General features: G+C 38.6%; 1 protein-coding gene across 1 annotated transcript; it reads left to right on the plus strand.

Moving 5' to 3' along the window:
- The first annotated feature begins 2,979 nt into the window (after positions 1-2,979).
- Positions 2,980-3,662, plus strand: LOC131312410 (chlorophyll a-b binding protein 7, chloroplastic). Its single transcript, XM_058340128.1, has one exon. It carries the CDS (start codon positions 2,980-2,982, stop codon positions 3,583-3,585), a length of 606 nt encoding a protein of 201 aa, XP_058196111.1. The 3' UTR covers positions 3,586-3,662.
- Positions 3,663-15,772: the final 12,110 nt, after the last annotated feature.

The following is a 15,772-nucleotide window of genomic DNA, read 5'->3' on the forward strand; positions in this document are numbered from 1 at the left end:
GGATGGGCCCTACACCATTGTGTTATGTACTATAGAAAATTAAGTTAAATAAGAAAATTAAATCCAATGCGGAAACACATGCAAATGTATATTTTCGTTGGCTTTCACTTTCAACTTGATGAAGGTGAAGATGAAACTATGACTTAGAGCCCGTTCCAGAAACACAATAAGAACTTATTTTTTGTGTAATAAGAAGGCTTGTTCCGAAAAAATAAGAAGGTTGTTACTTATTTTAGAAGAATTAATATAGGTACCGACCGGCTGGGGAGGGAAATCGTACCGGCAACCGCGCCGGGCCGTCTCCCGCGCCGGGCCGTCTCCGGCCACCGAACGGCCGATCCGAGCCGTCCAAAAATTCTATAAAAAAAAAATGAAGGGGCCTATGCGGGAATCAACGGCATCCAAGGTGTGTAAGGTGCTTGATCCGAGCACCCCTTTTCCGTGTAGGGTGCTTGATCATATATTCACGGAAAAAGGGTGCTCGGATCAAGCACCTTACACACTTCGGATGCCGTTGATTCCCGTGTTAGCCCCCTTGCTTCTTTTTTTTAGAATTTTTGGACGGCTCGGATCGGCCGGTCACGGCCCGGCTCGACCACCGGTACGATTTCCCTCCGCCGGCGCCCATTATCATAGCAACAGTCTTATTTTTTGTTTAAGGCAACTTCAAGCTCAAAAATCATGTGTTTACGCAAATAATTTTCCTACCACTATGGATCTTATTTGATAGATCTCATTTGATAGACCACTATGAATTTTTTTTTCATTTACATTATTTTTGAGTTTGAAAATGTAAAAAGAACTTTTTATTTGGGTTTTGTGGAATGACCCTTCTTATTTTTAAATGAGAAGTGGCAAAATAAGTACTTATTTTTTAAGAAGGTTTCCGGAACGGAGCCTTAGAATCAAGATGCAACAAAATCAATACATTTGCTTCCACCAACATATTGCAATGAATCAAATAACCAAATATATAATTAATTAGTTTTTCCCCTTCAATCACTCAACCAACTAAACATTTAGCAATTTGAATACATTTCAAAAAATGACAGGGCACACGTGCGCGCGCGCGCGCACACACACAGAGAGAGAGAGAGAGAGAGAGAGAGAGAGAGAGAGAGAGAGAGAGAGAACAGTTTTAATTGGATTCAAAATTGGAATATGTTTTGGAATTAATGTGTGAAGAAGAGAGAGACAGCCCTAAATTACGGCAATCGTTTTCGACTGATAACTATTAGAAAAGTAAGGAAAATTCGAAAATAAGAAATCATAATAAGATTATGAAACATTAATTTTAGTTTTTCTTTCATCATTCTTCCAAATATTCATTCTTTCCAAGTATATTTCTGTCTTACTACCCATAAATCTCAGGTATAGAAAAAATATATACAAATTCGATGGTCCAAAGTATAAAAAATTCAAAAACCGCTACTCCATATTATATAGATATTTCTAAATATACACATTACACTTGGGTGCAATACTTACTCCGTGAAGATAATACACAATCTGCTATTACAAGTGGGGACCTTTGATTGGTGGATGGAAAGAAGTTCAGACATTGCATGGGACTCTTGATAGTCAAATAGTGGTCAACAGATTGGCAAATAGGAATGTAATATCAAAACTTACGTCCAAAATGCCATTAAACCAATAGGAATACAGATAGAAATCTCCAAAGATAAGGACCCCTTTGATATATATAAATACAACACTTTCAACCCGTTATTTTCAAACCACAAACACCCATCCATAGCTCTTTCCTCCGGTGCAAGCCAGTTTTCCATTGTCTAATTTTACTTCTAGTTCATTTCTCTGAAAATGGCTGCTTCCACCACGGCCCTCTCTTCACCAATTGTGACTGGAAAGGCAGTGAAAACTGATTCCTCTGTCGCCAAAGGTGGTGCTTGACGATTTCCTAGTCCTAAATTAATGGGTTGCCCCAAGCGTAGGGCGGAGACCGACGTAACACAAAAACGGTGATGTGTGCTAACTAAAAATTCAGATTTTTACTTATTTAAACTGGCTCTTAGGTAGCCACCAATTGTCGGTTGATTGAGATTAACTAAAACCTAAAAAATTGATTGTACTCTTTCAAATAATTAAAAGAAAGGTACGGTCGTAGAGTTCATAGCACTCGCAACCAGTCCGAATTAACCTACTTCATTTAGTGTTCTTAAAAACGTTCAATTTTAGGTTGAAAAAGATACCCCAAAAGATGCGAATTCCTATGGTCGCCGTTTACCCATGCGTAGCAGAGAATGAGTTTTGGACCCCCATTCCCCCGTTCACCTAGGCTCCGACAATGCCGAGGTTCATCTACGGGAAGTATTTTACCAATCTAAAATTGTCTTTTCCATTGTTTGAAAATAAGAGCAGTGCCCGGACTGATCACGTTGTGCTAATCACCCCGCGACCCTTCATATACGACTACTCACTCATTATTAAGTAAGATACAAAAGAAATCCTAATTTGAAACATGCTTCTATTATGCGAGATGAAAAATAAACAAAAGATGTAAGTTAAATAAGAATCAATGAACAACTTTTATAAAGAACATAAATTAAAATGAAATACTGGAGTGCAAATAATTAAGCAAAACATAAAATAACTTAAAGAAGAAAAAATACTCTGAATGAACGAACTTAAATCTGAAACTGTCGTCGCCCGACCCAAAACAATAGGGCAATAATGTTGGTTTTATAGTGATTGAAAGCCTTAATTACATAGTGGCCCTTGGACTTTGTCTAATATCGAATTAAACATCCAAAATTTCAAAGCACTTCGCACTTTGACCCAAAATTTCTTTAAAATCTTCTTTTTATCCAAAGTCTCGAACAATGGGCTCGAGCAACCTATAAACATAAAAACACATAATAAAAACCAGTTAACAAATATAAAAGACTAATAAATGTATATTGGAGGGCCAAAATATGTATATTTTGGCACTTATCATGTGGCAGGATCCTTAGGATCACCATGACGAAGGCTGTTGCCAAGACTGTCTCATCTGGTAGCCTATGGTACGGCCCGGATCGAGTCAAGTACTTGGGTCCATTCTCTGGTGAGGCCCCATCGTACCGCACTGGCGAATTTCCCGGTGACTATGGCTGCGACACTGCTGGACTATCGGCTGACCCAGAAACCTTTGCCAAGAACCGGGAGCTCGAGGTGATTCACTGCAGATGGGCCATGCTTAGCGCTCTTGGGTGTGTCTTCCCCGAGCTCTTGGCCCGCAACGGTGTCAAGTTCGAAGAGGCCGTGTGGTTCAAGGCTGGAGCCCAAATCTTCAGCGAGGGTGGCCTTGACTACTTGGGAAACTCCAGCTTGATCCATGCCCAAAGCATTTTGGCCCTTTGGGCTTGCCAAGTTATCTTGATGGGTGCTGTTGAGGGCTACCGGATTGCTGGTGGGCCGCTTGGAGAAGTCACCGACCCACTCTACCCTGGAGGAAGCTTCGATCCATTAGGCCTTGCTGATGATCCAGAGGATTTTGCTGAGCTCAAGGTGAAGGAAATTAAGAACGGGAGACTTGCCATGTTTTCCTTGTTTGGGTTCTTCTTTCAAGCCATTGTGACTGGATAGGGCCCATTGGAGAACTTGCCTGACCACCTTGCTGACCCAGTTAACAACAATGCATGGGCTTTTGCCACAAACTTTGTACCCGGCCGGAAAGTGAATGTGAAAAGCATATATAGAGAGATTTGTGAAACTGAAACCTGAATGGTTTTTCTTACCATTCATTTGTGACCTGTAAATGGCTTGCATTTGATGCTGGAATTGTGAATTATTTGATTTGTATGTCGACAAATTAAGTTTTTATTTTTTTATATTTTTATGTTTAATCTACTTTTCGTTTTTTCTGTTTCTTTTTGCTCAAATAATTTGACTTGTACTCTTATCTGGTTATCACTATCTCATTTCAGTAACTATTTTCATATATTCATTGAAGAAGTTCTAGCTCAACAAAATTCCCAATCTTTTTTCCTGTCTGTTCCCGACAATTGAACATGAAGTACGAGATGCTAATTAGAAACATGTGATTATGCTGAGGTTATGGTGATGGGGGTTGTTGCAGCACTAATAGAAGGCCTCTTTCTTGGTCGGGGGAACTGATCTGGGCCATCAATCATCTGGGTAGTGATTATTTTGGCAGCAGTGCTACATATATCAGCTATGGCTTGAGCAAAAAGCCAGAATCTTCAACAGCATGGCCAGAGACTATATGGTCCTTGTTGGGGAGCGTGTGAAAGGGCTGCAAATCGTACTTGAAATGTGGTGGTGGTAGATTGAATCATATAGAATATTTCTCAATACTTATTCATAATTTTTTGTTGTTTTGGTTGTGATGGTAAAATAATGCTGGTACCGGTGGTAAAGCAATAGTGATTGTGCTGGACGGGACATTGGTGGTGGAGTGGAGGGGTGGGGGTTATGATGTGCTCAAATGACAGTTGTGGTGAAGGTGTAGTAGTCGGGGTGGAATTGTAGGTGGACGTGTGATAGTCGTGGACTGCAGCGTTGGTAATGGTTAAATGAAGGCGAAGGTGGTAGGGTTGAGGTGTGGTGCCAATGGTGTGGTAGGAGAGTGGAAATGTGGTGGTATTGGTGGTAAAGTTATGGTGGCATGGGTGGTCAAATGGGAAGGGGTTGTGTTAAGTGAAAGTGTTGGTCGCAGAGAGGTGGTAATGCTAGCTATTACGATTTTCGTAGTGATCTTTTTTCTACTTGTTTTTCATGAACTAAACTTTTTTATTGGTATGGTTGGATTCAACCATCTTTTTGTACTTTTAAAATCCTCTGTATCGATATATGATAGGTCTTTATTTGATAAACAATGAAGGAGATGTGATCGTTTTACAATAACGATTTATTTTATAACTCATTGAGAGTAAAATAGTCATATATTTTGATGAACAAATATATTTTGATCCAAACCATTTGGGTTAGAAAGTAGACTCAACAAGCTTTTTAACGGTTCAAATATTGCAAAAATCGGAGTTCGGGAGTGTCCGGAAGATGTCCGCAAAGTTTAACAAATTGTGGAACTTCAATGCGCCTGAGGCGCATTATATTGCGCCCAGGCCGCAATCATTTGCGCCTGAGGCGCCCTAAAACCCCACAATTTGTCAAATTTTGCGGTCTTGTTCAGGATAATTCCGAACTCTGATTTTTGCAAGATTTGAACCGTTAAAAAGCTTGTCGAGTCTACTTTCTAACCCGAGTAGTTTTGATCCAATATTATTTTTACATGAAAAGTTATAACCATTTACCATAAGTGAGTCGAAAAATAAATTATTTTTGTCAAACGGTTGTATCTCCCTCATTTAAAACCGGATCGAAACCTATTTTATATCGATAAAGAGAGTATTTGACGTACTAAAAGATAATGGGATCAAACCATAAAAATAATAGATTTTGATTGTATGAATAGTTGGTCGAAAGTAGACCAATTTAAATATCGCCAGAGCCATTTAGGCTAAAACACGTTTTTGCACCTTTCCAATCATTCTAGATTCCATTCGGTACTCCCATTTGTAGTTCTATGGTACTCTTTCACTTTTGTAAGAATTCTAGACAGCTCATAAGGCACTCCACATTTAATCAAAGCACATAAAAAACTGTTTAATCATCGGTATATGCCTAAGAAGTGCGCTTGACACATTTAGGATTCCAACTTTGGTGTCTGTACGTACCACCAACAATATCACTTGACCGCTCCGACAACAAAACCACCATAGCCACCATTTCTTGATAACCACTTCACCCCACAATTACTCTTGCCACAACCTCGATAACAATCACCTAACCATTGCACCTTCACCACGACATCACTTCATAAACACTATCACAACAACTACCTAACCGACATATCCGGCAGCCAAGAGTAAACCAGGAAACTCATATTGTTGACTACATATAAAATTTTGGTTTAAAAAAAATCATCCACTGTCAGGGCATCCCCTGCTAGGAAGAATGCAGCCTTTGGCTCTAGTCCTTAATAGCGTTCATTGTTGAGGGAAAATAATTTCCAGTGAAAACTGAGTGTTGTGACTAAAACCTTGCCGCAGGCGTAATTGTGAAATGACACTTGTCACGCCGTCATGTCACGACCTATCGACTTTTTACTAGTATTAAACTTATTCCTTTTCTTGGTTTCCCTCTCCGTGAAAGGAAGACGCAATTAAAAGAGTTGTCAAGACATTTTTGCGAAAACTGATGAGGCTGTTGTCGGAGATTCTCGTGTATGAAAAATGGTGCTAGTGTTTGACACAGCTTTTGCTTCTGCTTTTGGAGCAAAAACAACTTTTAAATCTGCTTAAAGGATGATTCTGAACAAATTGATTTTGAGGCGTTTTTCAAATCTAAGTTTTCTGTAAAACATCCTCCAAGCATTGTGGTAAAATACCATCCACCAGAATGGATTTTTTTTTCAAATACACATTACAATTGGCTGCAATACTCATGGTGCTGTCATGAATGGTCACGTGACTGGGCGGCGACGGAATCACCAAGGCCTCCAACACCTTTACCATTCAGAGCATACTAAATAATATGAAAAGACAAACAGCGGAAGCATCTATTCATACAACTCCAGAGCGTCTATACAACGTAACTAAGCATAATTTACAATGACAACTATTTCATTACCACTTGTTTCAAAAAGACACAACACTTCTGTTCCTTTTTACAAATGTGCTATTTACAATAGCTAACCAAACGACGCATCCGGGCCACAACTTGCTATCTACAATAACCTGGAAAATTAGAAAAGGTTTTCATAAGCTGAAGCCGGGTGAGAAACGTATACCAGAGTTACAAGTTTAACCATGGAAATACCTTAGTAAAACAGTTCAAGAACCAAGCAACATTTCAAATATTCCCATCAAATTTTTTAGTAACATGCATTTTGATTCATAAATTCAATTCTTTGGTCCAAAAGATGGATACTTTTCTTCCCTTTCACTTTTGCACATTCGAGCGATAATAACATCCAACGGTATTTTTGCCAGTCGGTTGGGGAGCAACCCCATTGAAGAGTGGTAAGATATCATTACCCGGTGATGCCTGGCTGCATCTCCTACCTTATTACTTCATGCCACTAGTTTCTTTATACGTCCCCTAGTGCTCGAGACACCGTTCGAATGATTCATATTATCACAAGCATGTACTAACAAGAAGTAAAATTCAAGTGCCCAAAACATATTGCCATGGTCTAGATTAACTGTAACACAAAAGATTTAATAAACAGGCCATCACATGTATTTTATTCAACGTCACCAATTAAACCAAGTGAGATGATCGAATTCCATATTGCCATGGTCGGCATAATTATTGTTTACGAAGAATTGGTGGAGTTCTTTAATTAACTTAGTCAACTCCTATATTAATCTCCTAAATTAGAGTTAGAGACAGTCAAAATAATACCTGCAAACAATCGAATTAAATCAATTTACGGCGGTGAGTTTCGAAGCCGAACTATTTGTCGGAAGGGGTTTCGCTTGTGTGAAAATTACAGAAAGGTTCAGGTGCGGCAAGTGCGAGGAGAAAGAGTTGTACGGTGGAGATTGAGGTGAAAGGAAATGGTCGAGTAGTGTCGAGATGGCCGGCAGCCATGGCTGCCGTTTCCCAACGATATGTGCATCAAGCGTGTGAGTTTGAAGAAATTTTGCTCCAAATCTACTCCCTCTATTATAACAATACGCATATCTCTTACTACTACCTGTAAAATTGATTAATATGTGAGAAAAATTACCTATAGAAACCGTAGAAATCCTCCGGAGAACAAACGGAACAGTAAGCGGTCTGGAGGTGGATTTTGGCAGGAGGAAGTGTAGACTATTCTCCTTTTATATTTGCTTTTCTCTTTTAAAAAGATAACTACCCATATTGGATACATATATATATGTGTATATCGGTGGAATAAAGATAGAAGCAGGTGAAAGGAATTACACATGTGATTCCGATGCACTACTGCAAGACACGTAGTGTGGTGAATCGGTTCATCGCGATTTCGGTCCGTACGCGTTTGGATTTCAGTCTCCGAAAAATTTCAAAAATTCAACACAGACTAATAATAATTTAAGGGTCATCGTGGCGGTGTCGGATTTTAAAGGTAAAAATTCCAACATTGCGAAACTCATACAGTGTGTCGGCTTCCTATCCGGACCACGTGATTAAACTACTACTACTTACTTTTTTTTCTCTTTTTAAAGAAAAGGCCGGATTTTACACATGGTGGTGAAGTTATGATGGCGTGGTGGTCAAATGGGGAGGGGTTGTATTACAGTGAAAGTGTTGGTGGCAGAGAGGTGGTAATGCATACCCTTACGATTTTTGTAGTGATATTCTTTCTACATGTTTTGGTACTTTTAAAATACTCTTTATCGATATATGATAGTTCTTTATTTGGTTTACAATGAAGGAGATGTGATGGTTTTAAGATAATGGTTTATTTTTTGACTCATTGAGAGTAAAATAGTCATATTTTGATGAACAAATATATTTTGATCCAAACTCTTTGGGTTAGAAAGTAGACTCAACAAGCTTTTTAACAATTCAAAACTTGCAAAAATCGGAGATCGGAAGTGTACGGAAGATGCCCACAAAGTTTAACAATTTGTGGACCTTCAATGCGCCTGAGGCGCTTTATATTGCGCCCGGGGCGCAATTATTTGCGCTTGAGGCGCCCTAAAGCCCCACAATTTGTCAAACTTTGCGGTCTTGTTCCAAATAGTTTTTAACTCCGATTTTCGCAAGGTTTGAACTATTAAAAAGCTTGTCGAGTCTACTTTCTAACCCGAGTAGTTTTGATCCAATATTATTTTTCCATGAAAAGTTATGACTATTTTACCCTACGTGAGTCGAAAAGTAAATTATTTTTGTAAAACGGTTGTATCTCTCCCTCATTTAAAACCGGATCGAATCCTATTTTATATCGATAAAGAGGTTATTTGACGTACTAAAAGATAATGGGATCGAACCATAAAAATAATAGATTTTAGATGTATGAATAGTTGATTGAAAGTAAAACAATCTAAATATCGCCAGGGCCATTTAGGCGAAACACGTTTTTGCACCTGTCCAATCATTCTAGATTACATTCAGTACTCCCATTCGTAGTTATATGGTACTCTTTCACTTTTGTAAGAATTCTAGAGAGCTCGTAAGACACTCCACACTTAAAAAAGCACATTAAAAACTGCTTAATCATCGGGATATGCCTAAAAAGTGTGCTTGACAAATTTAGGATTCCAAATATTGGTGTCTGTAGGTACCACTAACAATGTCAATTGACCACTCTGACCACAAAACAACCACAACAACCATTTCTAGATAACCACTTCACCCCACAATTACTCTTGCCACAACCTCGATAACATTCACGTAACCATTGCACCTTCACCACGACATCACTTCACAAACACTATCACTACAACCACCTAACCGACATATCCGGCAGCCAAGAGTAAACTAGGAAACTCAGATAGTTGACTCAATATAAAATTTTGGTTTAAAAAAAATCATCCACTGTCAGGGCATCCCCTGCTAGGAAGAATGTAGCCATTGGCTCTAGTCCTTAATAGCTTTCACTGTTGAGGGAAAACAATTTCTAGTGAAAACTGAGTGTTGGGATTAAAACCATGCCGTAGGCGTAATTGTGAAATGACACTTGTCATGCCGTCATGTCACGACCTATTTAGCTATCAACTTTTTGCTAGTATTAAACTTATTCCTTTTCTTGGTTTACCTCTCCGTGAAAGGAAGACGCAATTAAAAGAGTGGGGAAGGCATTTTTGTTAAAACTGATGAGGCTGTTGTCTAAGATTCTCGTGCATGAAAAATGGTGCTAGTGTTTGACACAGCTTTCACTTCTGCTTTTGGAGCAAAAGCAACTTTTAAATCTGCTTAAAGGATGATTCTGAACAAATTGATTTTCATGCGTTTTTCAAATATAAGTTTACTGCAAAACATTATCCAAGCATTGTGGTAAAATACCATCCACCAGAATGGTTTTTTTTTTCCAAATACACGTTGCAATTGGCTGCAATACTCATGGTGCTGTCATGAAAGGTCTTGACAATACTCATGGCGGTGATGTTATGGTGGCGTAGGCGGTCAAATGGGGAGGGGTTGTGTTACAGTGAAAGTGTTGGCTGCTAATAGGTGGTAATCCTAGCTAATACACGATTTTTGTAGTGATATTCCTTCTACTTGTTTTTCATGAACTAAACTTTTTTATTGGTATGGTTTGATTCACCCTTATTTTTGTACTTTTAAAATCCTCTTTATCGATATATGATAGGTCTTTATTTGATATACAATGAAGGAGATCTGATGGTTTTACAATAACGGTTTATTTTACGACTCATTGAGGGTAAAATATTCATATATTTCGATGAACAAATCTATTTTGTTCCAAACTATTTGGGTTAGAAAGTAGACTCAACAAGCTTTTTAACGGTTCAAATCTTGCAAAAATCGGAGTTCGGAAGTGTTCGGAAGATGCCCGCAAAGTTCAACAATTTGTGCACCTTCAGTGCGCCCGAGGCGCATTATATTGCGCCCGGGGCGGAATCATTTGCACCTGAGGCGCCCTAAAGCCCCAAAATTTGTCAAACTTTGCGGTCTTGTTCCAGATACTTTTGAACTCCGATTTTCGCAAGGTTTGAACTATTAAAAACCTTGTCGGGTCTACTTTCTAACCCGAGCAGTTTTGATCCAGTATTATTTTTACATGAAAAGTTATGACTATTTTACCCTATGTGAGTCAAAAAGTATATTATTTTTGTAAAATGGTTGTATCTCCCTCATTTAAAACCGGATCGAAACCAATTTTATATCGACAAAGAGGGTATTTGACGTACTAAAAGATAATGGGATCATACCAAAAAAACAATAGATTTTAGATGTTTGAATAGTTGATTGAAAGTAAACCAATTTACATATTGCCAGTGCAATTTAGGCTAAAACATGTTTTTGCACCTTTCCAATCATTCTAGATTCCATTCGGTACACTCTCATTCGTAGTTCTGTGGTACTCTTTCACTTTTGTAAGAATTCTAGAGAGCTCGTAACACACTCCCCACTCAATTGAAGCGTATAAAAAACCGCTTAATCAGCGGTATATGCTTAAGAAGTGCGCTTGACACATTTAGGATTCCTAATATTGGTGTCTGTACGTACCATCAACAATATCACATGTCCGCTCCGACTACAAAACAACCATAGCCACCATTTCTTGATAACCACTTCACCCCACAATTACTCTTGCCACAACCTCGATAACAATCACCTAACCATTGCACCTTCACCACGACATCACTTCATAAACACTATCACTACAGCTACCTCACAAACATATCCGGCAGCCAAGAGTAAACCAGGAATCTCAGATTGTTGACTCGATATAATATTTTGGTTTAAAAAAAATCATCCATTGTAGGGGCATCCCCTGCTAGGAAGAATGCAGCCTTTGGCTCTAGTCCATAATAGCATTCAATGTTGAGGGAAAATAATTTCAATTGAAAACTGAGTTTTGGGACAAAAACCTTGCCGCAGACATAATTGTGAAATGACTCTTGTCACGACCTATCTATCAACTTTTTGCTAGTCTTAAATTTATTCCTTTTCTTGGTTACCCTCTCCGTGAAAGGAAGATGCAATTAAAAGAGTTGTGAAGGCATTTTTGCGAAAACCGACGAGGCTGTTGTCGGAGATTCTCGTGCATGAAATAGGGTGCTAGTTTTTGACACAGCTTTCGCTTCTGCTTTTGGAGCAAAAACAACTTTTAAATCTGCTTAAAGGATGATTCTGAACAAATTGATTTTGAGGCGTTTTTCAAATCTAAGTTTACGGTAAAACATTATCCAAGCAATGTGGTAAAATACCATCCACCAGAATGGATTTTTTTTCCAAATACACGTTACAATTGGCTGCAATACTCATGGTGCTGTCATGAAAGCTCTTGACAATACTCATGGTGGTGATGTTATGGTGGCGCAGGTGGTCAAATGGGGAGGGGTTGCGTTAGAGTGAAAGTGTTGGCTGCAGAGAGGTGGTTTTCCTAGCTATTACGATTTTTGTAGTGATCTTCTTTCTACTTGTTTTTCATGAACAAAACTTTTTTCTTGGTATGGTTCGATTCACCCATATTTTTGTATTGTGAAAATCTTCTTTATCGATATATGATAGGTCTTTATTTGAAATACAAAGAAGGAGACCCGATGGTTTTACATTAACGGTTTATTTTACGACTCATAGAGGGTAAAATAGTCATATGTTTTGATGAACAAATATATTTTGATCCAAACTATTTGGGTTAGAAAGTAGACTCAACAAGCTTGTTAACGGTTCAAATCTTGCAAAAATCGGAGCTCGGGAGTGTCCGGAAGATGCCCACAAAGTTTAACAAATTGTGGACCATCATTGCGCCTGAGGCGCTTTATAATGCGCCCGGGGCGCAATCATTTGAGCCTGAGGCGTGCTAAAGCCCCATAACTTGTCATACTTTGCGGTCTTGTTCCGGATACTTTGGAACTCCGATTTTCGCAAGGTTTAAACCGTTAAAAAGCTAGTCGAGTCTACTTTCTAACCCGAGTAGTGTGGATTGAGTATTATTTTTACATGAAAAGTTATGACTCTTTTACCCTAAGTGAGACGAAAAGTTAATTGTTTTGATAAAACGGTTGTACCTCCTTCATTTAAAACCGGATCGAAACCAATTTTATATCGACAAAGAGGGTATTTGACGTACTAAAAGATAATTGGATCATACCATAAAAACAACAGATTTTAGATGTTTGAATAGTTTATCGAAAGTAAACCAATTTACATATCGCCAGGGCAATTTAGGCTAAAACACGTTTTTGCACCTTTCCAATCATTCAAAATTCCATTCAGTATTCCCATTCGTAGTTCTGTGGTACTCTTTCACTTTTCTAAGAATTCTAGAGAGCTCGTAAGACACTCCCCACTCAATCGAAGCATATTAAAAACTGCTTAATCAGCGGTATATGCTTAAGAAGTGCGCTTGACACATTTAGGATTCCAAATATTGGTGTCTGTACGTACCATCAACAATATCACATGTCCGCTCCGACTACAAAACAACCATAGCCACCATTTCTTGATAACCACTTCACCCCACAATTACTCTTGCCACAACCTCGATAACAATCACCTAACCATTGCACCTTCACCACGACATCACTTCATAAACACTATCACTACAGCTACCTCCCCAACATATCCGGCAGCCAAGAGTAAACCAGGAAACTCAGATTGTTGACTCGATAAAAAATTTTGGTTTAAAAAAATTCATCCATTGTCAGGGCATCCCCTGCTAGGAAGAATGCAGCTTTTGGCTCTTGTCCTTAATAGCGTTCAATGTTGAGGGAAAATACTTTTTATTGAAAACTGAGTTTTGTGACTAAAACCTTGCTGCAGGCGTAATTGTGAAATGACACTTGTCACGCCGTCATGTCACGACCTATCTATTAACTTTTTGCTAGTATTAAACTTTTTCCTTTTCTTGGTTTCCCTCCCCGTGAAAGGAAGACGTAATTAAAAGAGTTGTGAAGGCATATTTCCGAAAACCGATGAGGCTGTTGTCGGAGATTCTCGTGCATGAAAAAGGGTGCTAGTGTTTGACATAGCTTTCGCTTCAGCTTTTGGAGCAAAAACAACTTTTAAATCTGCTTAAAGGATGATTTTGAACAAATTGATTTTGATGCGTTTTTCAAATCTAAGTTTACGGTAAAACATTATCCAAGCATTGTGGTAAAATACCATCCACCAGAATGGATTTGTTTTCCAAATACACGTTACACTTGGCTGCAATACTCATGGTGCTGTCATGAAAGGTCTTGACAATATTCTTGGTGGTGATGTAATGGTGGCGTAGGTGGTCAAATGGGGAGGGGTTGCGTTACAGTGAAAGTGTTGGCTGGTATTCCTAGCTATTACGATTTTTGTAGTGATCTTGTTTCTTCTTGTTTTTCATGAACTAAAATTTTTTATTGGTATAGTTCAATTCACCCTTATTTTTGTACTTTTAAAATCCTCTTTATCGATATATGATAGGTCTTTATTTGATATACAATGAAGGAGATCCGATGGTTTTACAATAACGGTATATTTTACGATCATTGAGGGTAAAATAGTCATATATTTTGATGAACAAATATATTATGATCCAAACTATTTGGGTTAGAAAATAGACTCAATCAGCTTTTTAACAGTTCAAATCTTGCAAAAATCAGAGCTCAAGAGTGTCCGGAAGATGCTCGCAAGGTTTACCAAATTGTGGACCATCATTGCACCTGAGGCGCTTTATATTGCGCTCGGGGCACAATCAATTGCGCCTGAGGCGCGCTAAAGCTGCACAGCTTGTCAATCTTTGCGGTCTTGTTCCGGATACTTTCGAACTGCGATTTTGGCAAGGTTTGAACCGTTAAAAAGCTTGTTGAGTCTACTTCCTAACCCAAGTAGTTTGGATCAATTATTAATTTTACATGAAAAGTTATGACTATTTTACCCTAAGTGAGATGAAAAGTAAATTATTTTGATAAAACGGTTGTATCTCCATGCTTCTTCCCAACCTAACCGTTGAAAAAGGTTGATTTACCCCGAGCGTAGGGCTAGGTCATTGTCAGCATAATATCCGGTAGTCCGGAATTGTTCTCACAGAGATGGTCTTTACAGCTTGCTAGGATTTTTAGATGTAAGGATTTGCGGCGTTTAGACGGCCAACTTTTGGTTTTGCTTTAAAGGGTGTAAAATGCTCTTGTGAAAAAGACTAGAAAAGAGTTTTAACTAGATTAAACAAGCGGCAAGGCGTTGGAGTTCTTAACGCCTGTAACTTAGGCCAACTAACCAATCTCAACGAAAACACGGTTGAATCGCACGGCATAGGCTATCAACCGGAAGATTTAGCTATGAAAATAGTTAGACTTGATATAGAGTTTGAATAACAAGCTAAACACAAGGCGTGACATAGCTCACGGAACCATGTGAGCGAGCACATGATCACCGGAGATTAACAACGCCAAGACTTGCATTCAAACTAAATATCAAGGTCAAGAACTAGAAGCATGGTTTGGAAAGCGAGCAAGTTCTTCGGTTCTTTTGACAAACACGAGACGAGACATAGCTCACGGAACCATGTGAGCGAGCACATGATCACCGGAGGTTAACATCGACAAGTTTTGTTACATAAAAGGCGAACCACTCATATTTCCAAACCAAACCTCAAGTCTTAAGTTGAGAAAGGCAAGATTAACCGAAGTCACATGACGTTAATCACTCCGTAGCCAAGCCTAATCAACTACTCATGCATATTAAGAAGACTAGAAGGCATGGAAGGAATGATAAACATGAGTAACCGATAAGAACGGAAATAAACTTGATTTTATAAAGGATCCAAAGCATACGAACAACTTTAATACACGACAAATTAACGTAACGCAAATACCTTAATTGTTCATGAGAAATTATAACTTGGAAGATTAAGAAGACATTAATGAAGAAAAACTAAAAGTGTAAAGACCTAGATCCATCAAGAGGGAGAGGGGAGGTCCTATTTATACACAAAGGACTTTCTCTCTCCTCAAAAGTCAGGAAAAACCCCAAAAAGTAACCCATAAAAAGAAAGTTTCCATAAGTGGAAAGTCTGAAAAAGTAAGAAAAATATCTTCACGGACAAAAGGTTATCGATAACATAGGGATTGTTATCGATAACAATACTCTAATAGGCACCCAAGGTCAAAAT

This window comes from Rhododendron vialii, chromosome 13a, assembly GCF_030253575.1.
Source record: "Rhododendron vialii isolate Sample 1 chromosome 13a, ASM3025357v1".
NCBI classification, from domain to species: domain Eukaryota; kingdom Viridiplantae; phylum Streptophyta; class Magnoliopsida; order Ericales; family Ericaceae; genus Rhododendron; species Rhododendron vialii.

Coding starts and splice junctions, on each gene's coding strand:
- LOC131312410 (XM_058340128.1), top strand. CDS start 2,980: ATGACGAAGGCTGTTGCCAAGACTGTCTCATCTGGTAGCCTATGGTAC.